Raw genomic sequence first — 22,709 nt, 5'->3', positions numbered from 1 at the left:
TGGCGGCCAACTAACCCATCTTCCTTTTTACTTCTATTTGTCCCCAGGTTTTACGCAGGGCTCCTCTCTCAGCTCTTCTTCTTGCATTCCCCAGTTTTTCTTTTCCCCTCCTCTTGAATTAAATTCTTAGTCTCTGAGAGTGGTTGATAGCCAAGAATCAAGGCAGAGCTCATGCTGTAGGCCAGGGGCCCAATCTTTGGGGCACAGGAATGTTCAGGGAAAGAGTTTAGGTTTTTGACTATTCTTAATAATTATTACAATTCTTAATAATTATTCTTAATAATTATTACAAGATGATTCTTACACCTGTTTATTTAGCACTAATGTTTACAGAATATTCTAAGCTCTTCAACCAGAATTATATTTAATTCTCAGTGTCTTTATTGTTCACATTTTATTCCTGAAATGAGGACTAAGCTTATTTTGTTCAGAAATCACACAACTAGAAAAACAGCAGTCTGAATACAAATATAGGTCTGATGCCAAATTCGATCCTCTTTATTGTATGACAGTGTCTTTCCAATTCCCGATGACAAGATTTGTTCCTTCCCATGCAGCGTCACCTATCAGTTACAGCTCCTTACCCTAGAAAGGATATTTACTGAGATATTTAAAAAGTAAAGGTCAGAGTCATTCATCTTGTTGCCCCTCCTTCTCTGCAGGAATCGTAACATGGCTAAAGCAGGTTCACCATAGGTGGGCATTCAGTTAAGATAATCCTGTAGGGACCTTAGGAAGATGTCTGTCTCGTCCTTTAGGGGTTACCTCTATCATTATCTGGGCATAGACAAAACAGACACTGAGGTATTGATGAACTGGGCAGTTCCTAGGATTGATTCTTCTCATGATTACTTATGTTATAAACATAAGTTTAAAGATAAGGCATCATTAATGCTATCTTATTTTTTAGACAATCGGGAGAAGATAGCAAGATGCTAGTGTGTGATACGTGTGACAAAGGGTATCATACTTTTTGTCTTCAACCAGTTATGAAATCAGTACCAACCAATGGCTGGAAATGCAAAGTAAGTTGTTTGTTTTTTCAAGAAAAATATCATCTGTATGCTTTTTATATAGAGCAGACAAATCGGATACCTATTCAAATCTATACAGTATCATCAACTTGTTAAAAAACAGCTTTATTGATGTATAATTGATACTCAGTAAACCGCAAGTATTTAAAGTTTGCAATTTAACTTGACACGTGTACATTTATGAAACCATCATCACCTTCAAGATAACAACCAAATTCATCACCCCTAAAAGTTTCATGGTGCTCTTTGGGAATCCCTCTTTTCCAACTGTTCACCCATTCCCACCTCCCCGCCCCTTGTCTTCCAGGCAGTCTGCTTTCATTCACCATCAATTAATTTGTGTTTCCTAGAGTTTTATATAAATGACATCATATAGTATATACTCTTTTTTGGGGGGGAGAGGTCTAGCTTTTTAAACTCTGCATGATTATTTTGAGAATCAGCCATATTTTTGTGCATACCGTGAGTGATTCCTTTTTATTGCCAAGTAGTGGCCATACCACAAATTGTTTATCAAATAACTTGTTGGTGAACATTTGGATCATTTACATTTTAGGCTATTATGAAAAATGTTGTTATGAACATGTAAACATATGTATGGTGCTTAATGGCTTAGAAATTGTTTTTGAATGATTTATCTTTAATCTCAGAAACTCTCAGAAGTGTAGTGGTCCCATGAGGATACCAAAACACAGAGCAATAGTTTTAAAATCCATTAATTTAAAATCCAGAACTAAAATACACTACATTTTGATGATTATGTAGTGATTTTATATGTACATCACATTTTTTATGTGTATAAATACACTTGTATTAAATATTTGGAATCCTACTATATATGCATATGTATATTGCCCCTCCCCTGTGGTAGTTTTAATGATTATTTACTTAGATATTTATTTTATAGATGCTGTTTAAAGATTCTCTTGGTTTTGAGAGTTAGAGGTCTGTAGACATTTTTCCATTTTTTTCATTGCTTAAGATACCAATCTTTGGTGTGACACTTTTAAGATGTATTTTCAATTATTTTTAATTTTTTCTGGATACTCTTTTAGTCAGTGATTCTCCCTTCTTTCATCTATTTTGTTATTTGCATCTTTATGACCTTATGTTCTATGCTGCTCTCTTTACGCTTCCTGAGGAATTTACTGAGGCTGTCATCTGTATCTCTAAACCCTGTAGGTTGGCTGACAACTTTACCTACTGGGCAGAGTTATTTGTACACCACCAGGTGAACAGCAACACATTTTAGAAGTATTTTCCATGGAAGCACAAAATATTTAAACTCTTAAAGTGAAAGTAGAAGAATAAAACAGATTTATCTTTAATTCTCAACCGACTGAATAAAACTAATTTTTTTTTTTCCTGTTTGGAAGATATTTACAAACTATTTACTATGACTTTTCTTTAAATGTTCTCTATGATGGATCCGTCTTAAAAGTAGTTCATGTGCTTCCTTTGAAATCTATATAGGCAAACTTAATAAATTGTAGATGAGAGCTGGTGAGGCCCTAGTGGTTAATTGTCCAACTTATTTATAGAAGCAGAAAAGGGACTAAAACTCAGGTTTCCTGTCTTATAATGTTTTGTTCTATATATGATGCTCTCTCCCTATGCTGTCATACTTATTGAGTAGCAGGGCTTTTCTTTCTTTTTTTTTTTTTTTAAAGATTTTATTTATTTATTTATTTGAGAGAGAGAGAGAGCACATGAGAAGGGGGAAGGTCAGAGGGAGAAGCAGACTCCCTGCCGAGCAGGGAGCCCTATGCGGGACTCGATCCCGGGACTCCAGGATCATGACCTGAGCCGAAGGCAGTCGCCCAACCAACTGAGCCACCCAGGCGCCCAGGGCTTTTCTCTTTAATTAAGAAATATTTCTTTAAAAAAAAGAAAAAATATTTCTTGATCTAATTTTTTTTTTTTTTTTGTATTAGGGTGTAGACCTAAGGACTCTAGATCCATAGGCTATCTCTATACATCCCCCAGGTTGAGCTGGTTGTTTTTCTGTTTTTTGTTTTTTTTAATATCTAAATTTTATAGAACAGACATGAAACTAGGCATAAACTTTATCTTCAATAATTACACGGACTTTTAAAAAATAAAACTAAATAGAATTTATAAAGTAATTACTAATTTCATCTGACATTAAGTTGCCAAGATTGGGGTTTAATAGAAAGATATTTTCTCATGCCCAGTTCAGTGTGTAAGCTTTTCCTTTGGCTTTAATAATGTCAATACAGAGAATGCCTTTTGTATTTATATAAAAATAGTATTGATAATGCTATGACCCTGTTTACTAGTTCAGAATAATGAGAGACCTCAAAGTGCCAGCAGGCAGTCCTTCAGCATTAGATGTAATGAAGTGTCACTCAGTAAGTATCAAGTTTTTTGTTCATGAGTGCACCATCGTGGTACAATTGAAATCTGTACTAAGTGGGGGAATCAATCCAGTTATTTCTAAAATATGGAACATTAGTTCTTCATTTTAAGTTACTGGTATGTTGTTTGTCCTTTACCTGTTGTCAGTTGATGTGTATGAAGATGAGAATCCTCTCTGCTGGCTCCGTGGATGCCGCATTGTTCCTGTGTCATCCCAGCAGCTCATTCTTTTTTTTTTTTTTTTTTTTTTAAAGATTTTATTTATTTATTTGACAGAGAGAGACACAGTGAGAGAGGAACACAAGCAGGGGGAGTGGAGGGGGGAGAGGCAGGCTTCCCGCCGAGCGGGGAGCCCGATGCGGGGCTTGATCCCAGAACGCTGGGATCATGACCTGAGCCGAAGGCAGGCGCTTAACGACTGAGCCACCCAGGCGCCCCCCCCAGCAGCTCATTCTTTTTACCATAATTTTACTGTGTAAAAATCTTGCATCTTTTGTACGCCCTTGACGGCACTTGGGACTAACATGATAATAAATACAAATGCTAAATGCAGGCATTAAAATCTGCATTGTGGTAACCTTGAAGGTCAGTTAATTTTTTTTTTATGTTAGCATTTCTATGAAGACTTCCCACTTTTCAGAAAACAGCCCTCCCAGGCTGCATCCGTGATTTCTCTGCATCCTCACACTCTTGTCCCAGCGGCACAGAAACGCGCTCCTGTTACCTTCGCTCGGCTCTTCTGTTGACTTGGGCGGGGTGGGCTTCAGAGGGCTGGGGTGGAGCGGGTGCCCGAAATGGTCCCTGGAACCCGAGGGTAGGGGTCACTCTCCAGGGGAGGCTTCGTGGGCTGCTGGCATTGCAGGCCGTGAGGTGGCGCCAGCGGAGGCTTCCTCCGAAGCTGGAAAGGCGTTCCGGCCGCGGGAGGGAAGCGCTGGCCGGGTCGGGGTTGGGGGCGGTTTGCCGTCCTAGGAAGGCCCTGGAAAGGGGGGCGAGCTCGCCTGGGGGGCCCCGAGGATGGGGTCCGGGTGCGGGGTGGCGAGAGGAGACGCGGAGGAGCCGAGCACCTGCGCCGCGGCCCGCCATCGCGGCTGGGGGGCACCTGGCACTTGCGGCGCGACCCCTGGTGCTAGGGCGGCGGGCGGGGCGCGGGGCGGCCGCGGCGGGAGGGTGGGGCCTGCAGGGGAGGGGCCCTCTGCCCTGGGAACGGGAGCCTGCGGTAACTGCCCTCCGGGGTGGCTCCGGGAAGGCGGGGCCTGCGGGCGGGCGAGGTGCGAGCTGCCGCCGGCCGCCCCGCGGTTCCGGTTCTTCCCTGTGTGCGGGCCGGTGCTTCCAGCGTGTCCTCGCGGCGTCGTTATCGGGCCCTGAAAAGCCGGCTGTCGGCAGATCTGTATGTTTATGCTTTCGTCTCCTCCGCACACCTTTACTGGCCTTGTTTCTTTTCTGAAATAGGGAGCTGAATTCGCAATTCGTTTTCTTTACTTTCTTAAGGAAAAAGGTGTATTTTTTAAAGACTATAAATTTACCTTTGATTATAGCTTTGGCTGCAACCAGATACGTTGTATTTGTAACTATCTCTGTGTACATCTGACCTAAGCACTGTATCTTTTGGTTTTTCAGTTGTGCTTAAGCATGTTAACTTCTGCTTTAATTGTATTTAACCCAATAATTAACCAGCGTGGTTTTCTTTTTCACAAATATTTTTACACTTGAAGTAGTGACTTTAAGGCTTAATATTTGTGTTTATTAATTTTATTTAGATAGATGAAGTCATTTTTATTTTTTGACTAGTTGGTTGGACAACATATTAGGATGTAGATGAAATTGACCACTGCAGATTTCCTCAGTTTCTCCTTGTATTTTACTTTTTCTTTTGTAAACAATACTAATTATTTTTTGGTTGTGATTTACCAGGTAGGTCAGGTCAGTGTTGATTTTACTTTTTATTAGCGTAAAGCTACTCTATTGTGTAATGCCTTTTTTTTTTTTTTTTGAACCAGCTCTTTTTGTCCGACAATATGGCCTCCTAGGGCTTTAGTTTTCCAGTTGAATGTGATCTATTCACATCTTTTTTATTTTGGGTCCCTTTGTGTCATTTTATTTAGGTTAATGGTTGCAACTGAAATGTTTGGCTGTTTTAAGACAAACTAGTTCTTTTGATTTCCTTTCTGTTTTTCTGTTCCTTTTATTTTCTGCAGTGACTTGCAATTAAGAATTTTATTTTGTGAGTATTGTTATAAATGTTGAAAGTATAAATGTTTTCTTCCCCCACTTACCAGTGAAAATGGAGAAATGAGCAATTTTCTTTTCCTTTCTCTCCCCTCTGTTTTAAATCAACTGAGACTGTAAACCTTGTCACTTTTTCCTTGCAAAAAAAAATATATTTTTTCTATATAAATTCCAATCTCATTAAACCCCAGTCTTTTGGATTCTTGGTTATGCTCCATTAAGGTATAGCAATTTTTCTGAAATCCTACATATCTGAAAGAGACTGTTGTCTTCAGACTATGATAAGAACTTGGTTTGGTATCATTTCATTTTACAATTTTTTCTTTTTTAAGCTGTAGAAACTCCCCCCCCCCCCCCCCAGTTTTCCCAGTTTGTGGTATCACAGAAGAAAAGTCTTACCCCCCCCCCTTTTTTTAAATGTTCACTTAACTATAATCCTTTTTTCTACTTAAGAGCTTTGGGATCTTTATTTTTGCCAGTTCTTTGAATTTGCTTCCAGGTTGTATCTGATTGTGGTTCTACATTAATTAGTGTTGCCTGGAACATGTTGACCACTGTCAGTCTCTAGTCAGGCCCAAGAAAAGGTCTAAAGAAGTGTTGGTTAACTTTGGTTTTTTTTTTATAAATATTTGCCATCTTTACAGCCTCTTAAATAATGTTTAGTAACATCTAGATAATTTTGTTTCCTGCTTTTAATTCATTATCTTCTTTGTTAGGTTTTTCATTATCTTGGAAAACGTTTTCAGAATTCTGGGTTTATTTCTCAACCTTCTCTTTTATCTTTGTCTTGCTCTCTTACTAATTTGCTCTCTATCATAGTCTGCTGTGCTCTTTCACAGTGACTGAATCATGTATAATATTGCTAAAAAGACAACTGGATAGTTTTTTTTGTTTGTTTTTTTTTTAATCTGTTCTGTGGAGGTATATAATGTTGGTAAAAGATTAGGCTGTAGAGTCAGATCTCCACTTTTCCAGTTACTAAATACAGGATCTTTGGCAAATTATTTGACTTCCTTAAGCCAATTTTTCCCCTGTAGAGAATGTTATTAGAACTTACCTCACAGGGGTGTTAGATTTAGTGAGGTGATGCCTATAAAGTGTCCATCGTAATGTCTATATTATGTATGCAATGAATTATCCTGGAGTTTTTCATAGGAAGCCTTATCCACTGAGTAATTTGAAGAATGATCCTTTTCCTCTACTGTTAAATTCTTTCATAGATGTCTATAGTCTTTAGTCATAATTCGTTCATTTATTTAACATTTGAAGGCCTACTGTGTGTCAAACACTGTGGAGGGGCCAGAGATGAACCTGGGCAAATAGGTCTGCCTTCATGTGGGGTGTCAGACTAGTGAGGCTGTTCACACTGAAGTAAGGGTAATCTTTTCAGGAACTTTGTTTTATACCAGTCATTGTCAGGTAGGTTTCTTTTTCCTGTTTCTCTGTCAAGAATGCTTGTGTGTTGGTATATCATGAATTTTTAAAAAATAATTTCAAACTTTAGAAGTTGGAAAAATAAAAATATCCGTATGCCATTTACCTTTGTTAGGATTTCCATATCATTGCATGTACCCTTTTTCTCTCTTCTTCTTCCCTCTGATCTCTGTTTTTTTGCCCTGAACCATTTGAGTGTAAGTTACATGTACTGTGCCCTCTTTACCCTTAAACACTTCAGTGTGTATTTCCTAATCATAGGGATATTCTTACATAATCACAGTGCTGTTATCAACTTCATATGTTTACATCAGTGTAAGTATTTTCATCTAATCTATTATCCATATTTCAGTTTTGTCACTTGATCTAACATCCCATATAGCATCTCCCCCAGTGTAGGTTCCAAGATCTACTCTAGGGTAGGCTTTTATATTTAGTTCTCACTTTGGACTCTTTTCATCTGGAAAATTTCCTGAGTCCTACTCTGTCTTTTTGATACTGACATTTTTTTGAAGAATAGAGTTCTTCCCCACATATCTGGGGTTTTTTCTGCCAAATAGAACTTTTCTCACTTTGTCTTTGTCTGCTACTTCTTCACAGTTATATGGAGTTTTGCATTGTTGGCCAGAATACTGCCAAAGTGATGTTGTGCCCTTGTCTGGGTGCCTCTGCTAAAGCACCTGGTGCTCATCTCGACCTCATGGGTGATGCGCATTCTAATAATTCGGTCACCCTGCTGTCAAATTGCTCCAGTTTTTTTTTCTCTCATAATTAATAAAACATTATATGAGAAGATATGTAAGACCATGTGAATATCTTGCCCCTCAAAATTTTGATTTTACTTTCACAGTTTCAGACTCCAAGTCATTTGGAGTGGGTCATGATAGTTCTTCAGTTTGAATTCTTGCTTTTAGTTCCTAAGCTACCTACAAGCAAATGAAATGGTTAAGAAGCACCAGTTTGTTTTCACAATCCAGAGTCAAATAGACTTATTCCACATAAGCTACTTTGCACATAAGCTACTTCCTGATTCTGGGATATGTTTCTTATTTGTTCTTGGTTTTCTTCCTTCCCTATTTATGTTTTCTTGGATGTCTCTCGCCCCTATTTACATTTTCCTGGAGGTTTCAGTGCAAATTGAATGATGTCACATCAGACGTTCAAAACACACTGCTTTTTCAAAACCATATACCCTAAATTAGTGTCATGAAAATTAAAGCTTAATGTATAATGTACAAATGTTCCATTGATTTCAGAAAGGTTCACACCAGAACTGCAATACAAATGCATAACAAACTGTTTTTGTTTTCATTTTTTTCTGGTGTTTAGAATTGCAGAATATGTGTAGAGTGTGGCACACGATCTAGTTCTCAGTGGCACCACAATTGCTTGGTATGTGACAGTTGTTATCAACAACAGGATAACTTATGTCCTTTCTGTGGGAAGTGGAACCATCCAGAATTGCAGAAAGACATGCTTCATTGTAATATGTGCAAAAGGTAAGAAGGTACAATTTTTCCATTGAGTTTTTGGTCAGTTTTCTTATCCATGTGATCATTTGTGCTACCATGTATCTTTGAGTTCCAAACTTTTATCACTAATGATCCTCTGGGTACTGAGTGCTGTTAAAGATGAAATTAAATTACATATTTATGAGTCTGAAAGGCATAAGGAAGTGAATGGGCAAAAGACCAGAAATGAGCATTAAGAGGGAAATGTAAGGAGGAAATGGTTTAAAAATAAGGAAGTAAAAATACGTGAACACCTTTAATGACCTCTGAAAATGCCAATTTCTTTTCTAGAACCTTCACCAGTTGCCAACCTCTATAACCTCTCTTCTGTCATCCTTAACCCTTCCTATACCCAGTTTTCAGCAGTTGCCTCTTTTTTCCCTGGATAGTAAATTGTCTTTAAATTAGAAAATTTTATTTAAATATATTTGTCACTGCAGATGGGTTCACTTAGAATGTGACAAACCAGCAGATCATGAGCTGGATTCTCAGTTCAAAGAAGAGTATATCTGCATGTATTGTAAACACGTAGCAGCTGAGATGGACCCATTACAGGCAGGTGATGAAGTGGAGATGGCTGAAGTCACTGCAGGTAATCTTGAGAATTTTGGGTTTTTGTTTTTGTTTTTTTTTGATGTTGTGCCAACCAGTCTCCAATAAATAATTTTATTAATGATGAGGGAATCCTGTGTATCAGGTCCCATCTTATTCTTAATTTCTCAACCTTTAAGTATACATGTGATTGGGTCATCTCTGAATCTGATGGCGGACATCTTTGAGCAGCAGTGCAAGTTGTCAGTGTTTGGCTGTATGACCTGGTTTCTGCTTTATAACCTGGGTTCTTTCACTCCAAACAAATTTTAGTTTTATAATGTCCTTCTTAAATGTTAGTTCATATCTTTTGAGCCCAAAATTTTGTTTAGGTAATTTTAGTAGTATACTCTTGGTTGAAACATAATAACAAGTTTTTTGGTGGTAAAGAAAACAGACGTTCTTACAGATAGTTTTTCCTTTTCATCAATATGAATGGCAACTTTTAAAAGTCCTGTGTTATCATCTGTGAGAGGTTTAAGTAGACACATCTTAATTACTAATGCTTTGTTTCCAGGATGCCATCAGTATACAGTTGTGGAATGTCCTTTTAAAATAATATGTCAGTAACCTTTTAATTCTTAATTTAGATGTTTTTCCATCTACATCTAAAATGTAGATATATTTATGGTTGAAAATTTAAAAATGTGAAGAATATGGCATTTTGGGTGATAATTTACCCTCACTATAGCAAAATAATAACTATTTACATAGTTAACAAAGACAGAAAAACTTATTCTAAGCTAAAGAATAAATAATATTCTGTTTAGATTATAACAACGAGATGGAAGTTGAAGGACCTGAGGACCATATGGTATTTCCAGAGCAAGCAATTAATAAAGACGTCAATGGTCAGGAGTCCACACCTGGAATTGTTCCAGATGGTAAGAATATTTTTGGTAATGGATATAGTTTATTTTCCGAAGAAAACGTGTATATACAGTGAATATGTGAAATTTACTATATGTTTACTATTCTAAATAAAATGAGCCACAACGTGTAGTCACTTAGGAAATTGTTTAGAGAGGAGCTTTCTAGTAAAATAACATTAGAAATTAATAGGGGAAAGGGCATATATATATTTATAGTTCAGTTGTAATCTAGACCCCAATCATAAATACATACTTTGGGGGCCAAGTGATTTTCATTAAAAAGCAATTTATTATTTTCTCTTTCTTTAGTTATACTTGTAATTACTAACTAGAGCTGTTACTGATTGTGAGATGTTTCATGCTGAGATAATGAAAAATTTATTGTTTTAGATCGTCTCAGTGGTTCTCTTGAGGGTATTTCAGTTATTTCAGTGATATTTCAATTAAGCTTTTTGCAATGTTGATAATAGCTATTACTGTACTTGAGGATGTGGAATTAGATAAGGTTGGGGAAAAACTACTTATTAAATTTAATCTTGGGCTCATCTGACAGTATGGGATTTTATGTGAAATTTTATATAGATTGAGTGTATACACACAAAGCCTCAGATTGTCTGAGTTTCAGTTTTGTATTTAACAACTTTCACTAAAAGGTGTATTGCATAAGATGTAAAGTGAAGAAAAATAAGACAAAGCTAACTGTAACAATAAATCTTGTCATAGTGCATAATCAGATTCCTAATTTCATCTCCATACACTGCTTACTAATAAATAGTAACAGTGTGTTTTGTACTTACATTGAGAATTGACATTTGGTAGTAGGATAAAAATCTTCCTCAACTTACTATTGAGAGAGCAGTGTTAGAGAAATTTTGAGTCCTTGCTAGAGATTCCATAAATGTGTCATTCACAGCAGTTCACATCCACACAGAAGAGCAGCAGAAGAGTAATCCACCAGAAAGTCTTGATACACATGATCTTCTCATTTCTGGTAAGCATACTATCTAATTTGATGGAATTACAGCATAATGCTTTTATGACTGCTTTGCAGATTTGAGCCACGATCTATTAAGTTAATTTTTCAAATGAATTATCCCAAAGAATTATTTACTATTGCCATATACACATTATAGTAATGAAATCTTTTAGTTAAGTGATCCTTTTCTTAAAGAGAATTGGCATTGGATTTCTAAAGGAGGTTACAGTCTCTGTAGAGTTGCTAAATCAAATGTTCATTATTAAGTTAAAATCAGGGGTGCCTGGGTAGCTCAGTTGGTTAAGTGGCTACCTTCAACTCATGTCATTATCTCGGGGTCCTGGGATCAAGCCCCACGTCAGGCTCCCTGCTCCGCGGGGAGTCTGCTTCTCCCTCTGCCTCACCCCCTCTTTGTGTGCGTGTGCACGCACTCTCAAATAAATAAATAAAATCTTTGAAAAAAATAAGTTAAAATCATTATAGAAGACTAGTAGTGGAACATAATAGAACTGCTTGTGATGAAGAGCATGTTTACGTTTGTATTTTAATACTTCCTGCCTAGTGTACAAAAATAATATACTTGTGGTCTGCATGGGTGTTGCATATTTTCTTCTTTTCAGTGAGACTTGAGGTAATGGTCTTCTATTAACCACAGTTTAGGCTTCATGTGGCATCAGGATAAGTTTTTTCACTTGAGTCACTCAAATGATGGCACTCATTATTTATGTGTAATTTTCTGTTTTAAAAGTGTGTTTTTTAATCATTTATTTATTTGAGAGAGAGAGAATGAGAGACAAAGCATGAGAGGGAGGAGGGTCAGAGGGAGAAGAAGACTCCTGCTGAGCAGGGAGCCCCATGAGGAACTCTATCCCAGGACTCTGGGATCATGACCTGAGCCACCCAGGCTCCCTTTAATCATTCCTTTTTAATGTTAAGCTTTTTAAAGCATTTTTGTGTGTAAAAATATTTGGTATGATCAGATCTGTTATTTGATGGTTTTTTCTTTATCCTGAACTGCAGTCTTTCATGGAGTAGGAATGAAAGTTGGATTTCATTTTGATATCAGAACATAGATTAAGTGCAGTCACCACAGTAAATAGTAAATGAGGAAATTAATACCTCTGTCAACGTAACTTAGAAATTACCTTGATAGTATTTGAAATAAGTGTTTTTTATCTAGTGATCTTTCCTGATAGAGCCATGTAGAACTCATGTAAATTGGATCTCTGACTTTTGTTTTCAGGCATGATTGGGTTAAAGGCTTAACACACTAGCACCCTGACTTAAAATTTACCGATTAGTGACTTTTGATATTTCTGATACCTAATTATGTGTATTGACTTGCTAAGATTTGACTGTTTAATTATCGATGATGAGGAAATACAAAGTTTATATCCAAAAAATGTATTGTGTATGTTAGCAGGTACAGCTAATAAGTAAAATAAGTCTTCTATCTGTGATGTTACTCATCTGAGTCTGCAGAATGAGTTTCAGTTATTTCAGTGATACTTCATTTGAGTTGTTTACATCTGAGTGCCTCCTGTTGCAAAATTGCTTTATATTCAAGACTAGTCTTTTTTACTTTTTAACTTGGATACCTCATGTAAGATCACTGAGCCTCCTTTTTGTAGCTGTTGAAAGAGTATAACTTTGCCTGCAAAATTGTAAATCTTTTTGTAAATGTTCAAATTGTAAAACATCATATATGTTCAATAGAATTATATTAGAAATTCTCTTTTAATATTTTTACCAGAAACCACCTTAAACTCTGGGGATCTTATTTTTTTTTTTTTTTTTTAAGATTTTATTTATTTGAGAGCGAGAATGAGAGACAGCATGAGAGGGAGGAGGGTCAGAGGGAGAAGCAGACTCCCTGCTCAGCAGGGAGCCCGATGCGGGACTCGATCTTGGGACTCCAGGATCATGACCTGAGCCGAAGGCAGTCGCTTAACCGACTGAGCCACCCAGGCGCCCTCTGGGGATCTTATTAAGGCGATGTTTTTATAGCTTTTCTGGCCTGATCTGTGACCAGTTCTAATTCATGAATCCTGGTATATTTTGGCCTTTATTAACTTGATAATTGTTCTTTTTTGATAAATACCTTCTGTTTTAAGTCAGGATTTAACCATAAGTGTGCTTTGGAAATCCCTTGTCTCCCTTCTCCCTGCCCAAGCCTATTATTTTTAAGTCAGAAAATTAAAAAATTTTTAATTTATAAGTACATTAACGTAACAAATATTCCAAATTTTGTAGAACCAGCCCAAGATAAAATGAATCCTGAAATGGAAAATCAGATTTCTCATGAAGTTGATAGTGAAAAGATGGAAATGTCTTCTACAGTGATGCATATTTGTGAAGATCAAAATGAAAACAAAATGGAAGTGACAGAAAACGTTGAAGTCCGTACACACCAGATCATTGTGCAGCACAAGGACCTGCAGTTAGAGGAACCCAAAATGTTGGCGTCCACAGAAGAATCACGGCCTCCAAAATTCACCATTGAATCTGCCCCTGTTCCACCAGAAACCGTAGTGTCCCCGTGTAAGGAAAGTACTTCTTTATGTTCTAAGGAACAGTTGGCTGTAGAAAGGGTACAAGAACAAATGGAACAGAAAGCAAGTTCTGAATCTTCCACTGCATTTATGGACTTTGAAATGACCCCTACAATGGAGAGCTGTGTGAAAGGTGGTTTGTGCCGAGAAGACAAATCTGTAAAATCACCCTCTGAGATGGAGTTCTCATTTCTGTCAGCAGCAGACGTAAGCAAGGCACGTGTGTCTTCCCCTCCACTTTCTGCAGACTTGCCTTCCCAGGACATACTGCACACTTACCCTTCAACCCTCAGTGCTTCTGTTGGAAACACTATGCCAACAACCTATATCTCAGTCACTCCAAAAATCGGCATGGGTAAACCAGCTATTACCAAAAGAAAATTTTCTCCTGGTAGACCTCGGTCCAAACAGGTAGGGTGATTTTAATGATATAGACAGAAAAATCTGTTGGAGCAATTATATAAAATAAGGCGTACGTGGAACTTTGGAGAATAATTTTTCCTGTTTTCAGGTAGAACTTAAATGTAATGTTGACCAAAGTGTTTTGGCCAGTTTTTTTTTTTTTTAAAGCTGTAATGAAGACTAATTTATTAAACTTAAAGTGATCTTATAATTTCCACTTAGTTGGAACATACAAATGCAACCTATTTGATTACAGTTTCTAATAGAAAACACTTAAATTTTAAAATTCTATGCCACAGAAACAATAGAGCCTTAAACAGTGAAGTTTTAGGTATATTGTAACTGATGTTTATTTTTTCCCCTCTACGATATTTGTTTATTGATATTATTCTTTGTCTATATTTTTAACTGTTTAAGCATCAAAATTTACTAAGGGAGTTTTTCATGGTGGGTTTTTCTCAGTTTGATTTTTCTTTTAATTGCTAACTTCTTTGTGATCCCCCCAACCTAGGACTTATTTCAGTGTTCTTATGGAAAAGTCTTAGAATTGCATTGTTGATCTTTAGGAAGTGAGGGGAATTCTTCCCATGACCTAAGTAGTGTGGATTCTACCCTTTAAGGGTAAGTTCCAGTTCTTTTTAGTGGGATTTAAACTAACCAGAAGACAAAGTGAGATGCTGTAGCTAATATTTATTCTACAAAATTTCTATTTTCTGAAGTTCTTATAAAATGGCAAGATATCCAACAGTGTAGTGTTTAGTCACAGTGGTAATCTGAAGTTTCACGTCTCATGATTTAAATTGCTTCCAAGTGATTAAAGTTTGACTTTATAGGAGTAGTATCCTCTTGATCTTGATCATCCAATTTTGGAATCCGAAGATAAGTAGAAAAATAGAATTTTATTTTAATGTGAGAATTAGTTTCCTCTAAATTCCAGATATATTTTATTCTCTGAAGACAGGAAGTTACACACCAGAGGCAAAGTAATTGCCTCATGGAAGAGAACTATTTCTGTGTGGCAAAGACATATGCAGTAAACTAAGACACTCCTTCCTATATGCCTTTCTCTAAGTATTTCCTGTGATACTTATTTTATGTTCTACCAAGAGAGGGTATTCTTCTCAAACCAGTTCTCCTCCTCCCTACTCTTGTTTTCTTTTTTTAAAATAATTGTTAAGTAACAGTTACGTGGTTTTGGCTCTGAAAAAACTTTAGCAATAGAAATTTGAACCTCAAATTTAATTTTGGTTAGATATTTACATTCTTTTAAAGATACTGCTTCATAAATATTCCTGTCAAATTTTACTATATAGAGACTTCTACTCCAACTGAGAAACCATTAGGATTATTTTTCTGTTGACTTAATGTTCTAAGATTTATGTGCATGTGAGTCTGAGTGTGTGTTAATGTATGTGTGTGAGAGTGTCTTCCAGGTTTATCCCATTTTATGTGACCCATGTCCTAATATTTGTTATTGCTTCTGCTGTATTCTCTTTTAGTTCCCAATTCTGGTAGTATTCTGTTTTCTGTTGCCATTGTCTCATTACTGCTTCATAACTGCTGCTAATCTCATAAACAGTTCATAGGCATGTTTAACCTTTTAGCTTGGTTTTAGTTGTGTAGCAAACAGCCTTCACTTGGTGATGCATAGCTTGCTGATGTACTGCTGTTTTTGTGGAGAGTATGAATTGGATAGAACAAGACAGCTCTTTTACTTTTTATCATTGCTGAGGTGCTGAGGTCATAACTTCCAGGGAATATTCCAGTGTATATCTTTATGTTGGAAATCCTGAAGTCTGTTACTCTGTTATATGAGTTTCTTTGATGTCAAGAATTCCTGTGTTATATCTTTAGGTTTGTGTTTATTTTGCATATTCTTGGTAGTGGGGACTGGGTATAAAATGAGATGGATGTTCATGGCAATGATTGTGATATAAGCAAGATTCTTTGGTGTTCAGCTGTGTTTTGATGGTTAACAGTAGTGTTTCCATATTTTGTTGAAGGTTCTCTGGTCTTTACCAGTATAGTGAAGACTCTCCTAACCAAAGAACTGCATATTTCATTGATTAAATTCTTTTTCACAGTTGTCAAATCTTTATGTTCATCTCAACCATTTTCTAATATGTGAGCTTTTCTAAAGAATTCACTTGGAAATTAAATGAATAATTAGAAACAGAAAATCTGGAAGCTTAAATTTGAGGTGTCAGCTAATGATTGGATTATTGAATGTTTTTTGGAGAAAGGAGTTAGCCAGTAGAAGGGTAAGCCTGTGCTGTCTAAGAGAAATATAAGGCAAGCCTCATAGATCTAATTTAGAAATTTCTAGTAGTCCCACTTAAAAATAAAAATAAGCAGGTGAAATAAATTTTAATGTTTTAACTTAATATCTTAAAAATGTTAGTATTTAATCTTTTATATATAATAAATTATATAATAAATATATGTAGTATAACTATAAATTGTATTATATATAAATTATAATAACTATAACATAACATATATAAACAGACATGTATATAATAAAATTATTAATGAGATCTTTTACATTCACTTTTCATGCTAAGTGTTCAAGATCTGGTTTCCCACCACATACATTAGAAGTACTTTGTAGTCTCATGACTAATGGCTACCTTATTGGACAATGCAAGGGCAAGCATTTTTTTTTTTTTTTTTTTTAGCTTTAATTTATTTTTTGACAGAGAGAGAGACAGCAAGAGACGGAGCACAAGCAGGGGGAGTGGGAGAGGGAGAAGCAGGCTTCTCTCGGAGCAGGGAGCCTGATGCCGGGCTCGATCCCAGGACCCCAGAATCATGACCCAAACCGAAGGCAGACGCTTAATGACTGAGCCACCCAGGCGCCCCAAGGGCAAGCATTTTTAAAAACAGGAAGATTTTAGTTCCAGAAGGAACTACATTTGGAAAGAAATACCAACTGAATTTAAGAGTGATAAATTAAGAATGGTGCTCTATTTTCACTACTTTTAAGTACTGAAGTAGAAATAGTCTACAACACATTTTATTTTATTTTATTTATTTTATTTTATTTTTTTAAAGATTTTATTTATTCACTTGACAGAGACACAGCGAGAGAGGGAACACAAGCAGGGGGAGTGGGAGAGGGAGAAGCAGGCCTCCGGCTGAGCAGGGAGCCCGATGCGGGGCTCGATCCCAGGACCCTGGGATCATGACCTGAGCCGAAGGCAGACGCTTAACGACTGAGCCACCCAGGTGCCCCTACAACACATTTTAAAATGAATGATAAAAACGATTTGTTGTAGCAACAATTCACTGTGTATTTTCAATGTGTAATAGATTATCAATATAGAAGTCATATATATGTGCCCATATATGTTCATATTCTCTTGTATATACACATATAAGTACATATATATGAGTATGTGTGTATTGATACTGGAGTATGGATGGGTATATAAATCACTATTCTGAGTCAGAGATATCAGGACACAGACCGGGGAATCTGTACAGGATTATTTTCCCTTTAGAAGAGATTAATCATTCAAGTTTAGTGTTTTATATTACACTTTTTATATGGAAGGTTTAGGTGTTATTTGTACTATATTCTTCATGAGATGTTTTAAGTATATCTCAGATATAGGCTTCATCCTTCTTAATATAGGAACACTAATGTAAGTTTTTCTGATGGTTGTGGATAGAAAAAGTTTATTTTTCTTGTTTTCTTCCTCATTTCAGACACAGGATTTCACAAAGATAAAGAGGAAGAGTATAGACATGATAGGTAGTAGGAGAAGAAAATTGGTGGAGCAATGACAGGGAGCCAGCCAGTTGGTCATGGTTTCATATAAATTGTCCCAGTGAACAGTTGAGATTTCTTTCTTTCATCCTTTATTGAAGTTATTCATTTGTATATATTTTAGTGTTTCATTTTTTTAGTATTTTTATGGGTATATCCACTTTGGACCTTCTATATTGATAATCTGTTACACATTTAGGTATAGAAAAGTCATTATTGGCCAACTGCATGTTATAATTGCCTGGAGAGCCTTAAAAACATATCAGTGCAATGACCCCACCCTACAATTAAAACAGCCCTACAGTCTTCTTTCATTTTAGCCCTGGAAGTAGAGTCCTGAATTAGGGAAATGTGCTACTCATTGTTACTTGTATGCATACGACTTACTATAGGAAATGATTCTTAAAAAGCAGTGGAAAATAGGATGGAAACATTTTTTATTTCAGCATATCAAATAACAATGTGTTTTTCATTTTCTACTTATTTCTCTCATTCCACAGTTGTATTTATCCATTTTAATTTGGAAATTCTGAAATAATAGTAATCTCAGCCCATCTTCTGTTATTTATCCTATTTGTATCACTTTATTTTATGGAAAAATATTTCATATAATCACATGACTGTGCTCTGCTTTAGACACTCATGTACTAAGTGCTTTCATGATAGTATTGAAAGAGGTTTATTAAACCTATGAAATAGGCTTTATTGAAATATTAAATATTTCAATGAAATTTCATAAAAATAAACTTAAGTACTTAACTGTATTTTGAAAACTTCCAATTCTAGGAATTTTTTCATTTTTATTTTTACCTTTCCATCATTTTTTGTTGCTAAAATCATATATATGGAAACCTTAGAAATTTCCATTAAGTTCTAAGACTGAAATTTATTGAGGGGTTCTCAGACAAAGTGAAATTTCTTCAATATAGTAGGTTTCCAGGATAGTACTTCATTAGATCATAACCACTTTTCCATTACATTGTGAAGTGGATATTTATTAATTTAACTAATTTTATTATGAACCATAGAACTTTATGACATACTTGCCTACTGCAATAGCATTTTGAATGAAGTGTTTTGAGTTAACAAATCAGTTTCATAGTCTATTCTTGTGAGAGAAAAACAAATCTCCAAGGTGGTGAGCTGTAGAGGATTGTAGTTTTATTAACAATTAATTACAAGTAAGCACTTTCTTTTTTAAAATAGTAGACACCATTTCTAGTTTGTAAATAAAAATCCTTTAGTAAGAAGCACTGTTGATTTTTTAAATTTTTGTTTTGTTTTGTTTTTAAGGTTTAAAAAAAAAAGGCATATCTATAAATCATACTGTCCAAATAAGGAGAGGTTTAGTTCTTGTTAAATTACTTCACATCCAGCTTTTAATTAAAATGTTTGAATTTTGAAGCATTACTTGATATAACTTATACACGGTGATATTCACTAAAAGGAAAGAAATTACCCTGTGTAGTTTTAATTGTCCCTTCTTGGATACCTATTAGGTAAGGTAAAACCTACATTTGTGATACTTTGTCTTAGAGTCTATTAAAGGTTTCATGAGTAAACAGATAACACATTTCTGTATTCTTTATGGAGAATAAAAGATGCACTGTAGTTGCCCAGAGTGATTTTCCACTTATAGTCTAGTCTAAATACTATGCTGCCTTTTTAAAAAGTGACTTTTAAGAAGTATTTTGTATTGTTTACATCAGGTTTTACTGTAACTGATACCAGGAAAGATTGGTTACTATAAATTCAGCATGCGCATTTCCATAGTGCAATTATTTGGATTCAGATCCTTATTTTCCATTATTGTCTGTGTGACACTAAGCACGTTACCTTGCCAACTGTCTTGTTTCTTCATCTGTAAAACTACCTCATACGGTTGATGTTGGAATTTAACAATAACACATATACAGCATCTGACATGTAGCAAGTGGTAGTGCTGCCCTGCTTGCTTTCTTGAATTACAGAGTAATGCATATATTCTGTGAAAATGACGACTTGAGATAATAATCCTGTATTAAATGTAGCTCTGGAGAACCAATCAGATCGACTGATATTTATACTGAAATGTGCCAATGAAAATAACTGTAGGCCTTGAGTGAGTCAAATACTGGACACAGTAAATACAGTGTGTAGTAGGTTTCTTGAGTTCAAAGCCAAGTAATGGCTGCACAGATTTTGGAACTGAACAGCCTATTAATTATACTGTGTGTGATATGTCCTGCAGGAGAGGAAACCCAGGGTACTATGGAAAAGCAGAGGGGGTGAGAGGAAACTCAACTCAGACTTGCATGCTGTGCAGCTAAAGTCCAAGAAACACTGCTCTAAATCCCTGAAAAACTGTAGTTTTAAACTTAAAAAGTGTCTAGCCCTCCGGGGTGGCAAGCTGCATACACATACAGATCAGAAACATCCCTTTTCTCTTGGTTTCCTTGTGCCTATTGTGATATTTCCGAAGTTGTCACCAAAACCATTGCTAGCACCAGCCATATTCACATTCCTAAATTATTGAAGGCTAAAGCTGGTAACAGCTGTTTTTGTATTTTTATAGCATCTTATCAAAGCACTATCAGGACTAAATTTCTTGTTCCATTTGATGTTGAACTCAGTTTTGTATATGAGACTTATTTATGTGAAAAGAATTCTCTAAGTCATAAAAGTGAGTCGTTTGCTGCTGTGGCTGTAATGTACGTGAGTGAATGTATATACCAAAAAGGAATTATAAATGCTTAGGTTTTCTGTTTCTCTTGCTGATTGTCCTTTCTGCTCTCTCTTCATCGTTTTCGCTTTCTCTGAGTCAGACTTCCCCTTCAGTAGCAACCTTGGTTTCACAGAGCATGGTGGGAGGGGCTGGACCTGAGTGAGGATGACTTGCAGGTGCTAAGTCTGCGCAGGAGACACCAAACCTCTGGCTGCTCTTGAAACTTTTTCAGTAGATTGGGATACTATTGGGCTCTAATTATGACATTGATCATGTTAACAGCCAGCAACCAACAGGATTAGGCTTCTAATAATAGAAAGTTGACCTTAATAATCCTTTTCTCCGCTTGCCATTATTGTTTCCATTTTCCTATCCCACAGCCCTTGTAACAGCTGTATAATTTACCAGGTTGATAAATTTACCTGAAAAGTTGGCCTCCGGTAGAAAGAAGCTTAATACCAACTTTAAGCAGGTTTTGGGTTCAATAATTATTGTTAGAATCTAACTGAATCTCAACCTAGTAGTATTTTTTTTAAGTTTCTCTAGGATTTGATAGCAAGTTGCTTCTCTTTAGCTCTCTTTACAGCTTAATTTCTTGATGGCTACATTTTGAACCCTTTTGCTTTTAATTCATTATAGTTTAAGAGTAGCACTGCATTGGATGGGTTGGTAATTTTTTTTTAAGGTGAGGAAATTCAGGAATGTAGGCTATATCTGATGGGGGAATTAGTATGTTTCAAAGTACAATGCTTATTGATGCATTTACTCATCTGAAAAAACATGCCCAGTGGAAAAAAATAGGCATTCAATAAGCACTGAATAGAATGCTTAACGTAGCAGTGAACAAAAAGAATGGTCTTTTCTCATCAAGCTTCTAGTCCAATGGCAACAAATAAATACAAATGTAGTAAGTATAAATTCAAGTGTAACAGCAGTGTAAACCATGTTTCAGTAGACAGGGGAGCTGACCTCTGAATTGTCTGTGTAAATTCTTTTCCATCAAAGCTGAGATCTGTAGGATAATTTTTAACTAAAGTTGATAATTACAGCTGTATATTAGTTTTAAGGTCTAAAGAATATATTAGGTAATTTTTTCATTGTCAAAACATCTAAGTATAATCATAATTTTTCTCCAGTTCCTATAAAATTGCACACAGTCTATCTTCCAATGTCTTATGATAATATAGTTATTAAAATTCATAATGTAATTACCCAAGCTTTTATTATATAAGTTCTTCATAGCAGTTGAATGGTTTTCTAATTATTCCTGAAATGGCATCCAAACATTCTTGATCTATGGAGCCCTTCATTTTGTTCATCCGTGTTCTATGAAGTGTAAATGTTTTTAAAATTAGACACAATTTTGGCATCAAAGCTAACTTTTAAATTATGGTGAATAATATATTATCTGAGAGTATGACTTTTTATAATATGTTTTAAGAGTTTTGTACTAACATTAATTATCCACCAAAAGGAATTTTATCAGAGAAAATATTATCAGAGAAAAACCAATGGAAACCTTGAGAGAACTAAATTTAGATATCTCTTGCCCCCATTCTCTACCAGTAGATAATCAGAAACAGTAAAACATAAGACCCCAAATTTCAATCAGTGAGAAGATGCAAAACATGTTGTAAGGTAGAGGATAGTTCAGCTGGAGCGCTGAAGAAAGGCATCTTTGATGAGGAAATGTCTGAGCCCATACGTGAAGAATCAGAAGAAGAAGCCATCCATTGGAGAGTTGCAGTTGTTCTGAGTCAGTTAGCCCCCAAGTGGTGAAGAGCTTGGCATGTTTGAAGGAAACCAGGGTAGCTGGGGCATAACAATCATGAGAGAGGGCCACAGGATGAGGTTGGAAAGGTTTGAAGTAAACTAAGTGCGCCGGGGAGCTGTTGGAAGGGTTTGAAACAGGGTAGTGTTACGTTTTTGCCAAGTCCCTCTGGCTGCTGTGTAGAGGAGGGCTTGAGGGGGTTGCGGGGTAGGGAGATTGAATATACTGATTTACTGATGGTTTGGATTGAAGGAGTGGCAGGGGAGAATGATGAGGGAAGAGAACAGATCAGATGATTCCCCATTTTCTGACCTGAGGTCTGGAATCCGTTTCTGAAGAGAGGGAAGATTGTGAGACGGAACTGGGTAAGGGAGAGATTTTAGATGTGGTTAAGTTGAGAGGTTTGGTGTGACAGAATGGACGTGCTAAGGAGGAAGTTGAAAACCATACTAACTTCTGCAAGAACATGTTGGAACTAGAAATGT

The 22,709-nt window shown here is 36.2% G+C and overlaps 1 protein-coding gene across 1 annotated transcript in view; it reads left to right on the top strand.

Moving 5' to 3' along the window:
- KMT2C (lysine methyltransferase 2C) overlaps positions 1 to 22,709 on the top strand; it is a 271,489-nt gene that overhangs the window by 155,459 nt on the left and 93,321 nt on the right. The window contains exons 9-14 of the mRNA XM_035029848.1: positions 911 to 1,025; positions 8,403 to 8,572; positions 9,025 to 9,176; positions 9,946 to 10,059; positions 10,961 to 11,038; positions 13,277 to 13,986. Of these exons, the coding sequence (XP_034885739.1) occupies positions 911 to 1,025; positions 8,403 to 8,572; positions 9,025 to 9,176; positions 9,946 to 10,059; positions 10,961 to 11,038; positions 13,277 to 13,986 (1,339 nt within the window). The remainder of the gene's footprint in view (positions 1 to 910; positions 1,026 to 8,402; positions 8,573 to 9,024; positions 9,177 to 9,945; positions 10,060 to 10,960; positions 11,039 to 13,276; positions 13,987 to 22,709) is intronic.

The sequence above is a fragment of the Mirounga leonina genome, unplaced genomic scaffold, assembly GCF_011800145.1.
Source record: "Mirounga leonina isolate KUSES-001 unplaced genomic scaffold, KU_Mleo_1.0 Mir_321, whole genome shotgun sequence".
NCBI lineage: Eukaryota > Metazoa > Chordata > Mammalia > Carnivora > Phocidae > Mirounga > Mirounga leonina.
Note: the sequence above shows the minus strand (reverse complement) of the source record. Positions and strands in the feature narration are given on the sequence as shown.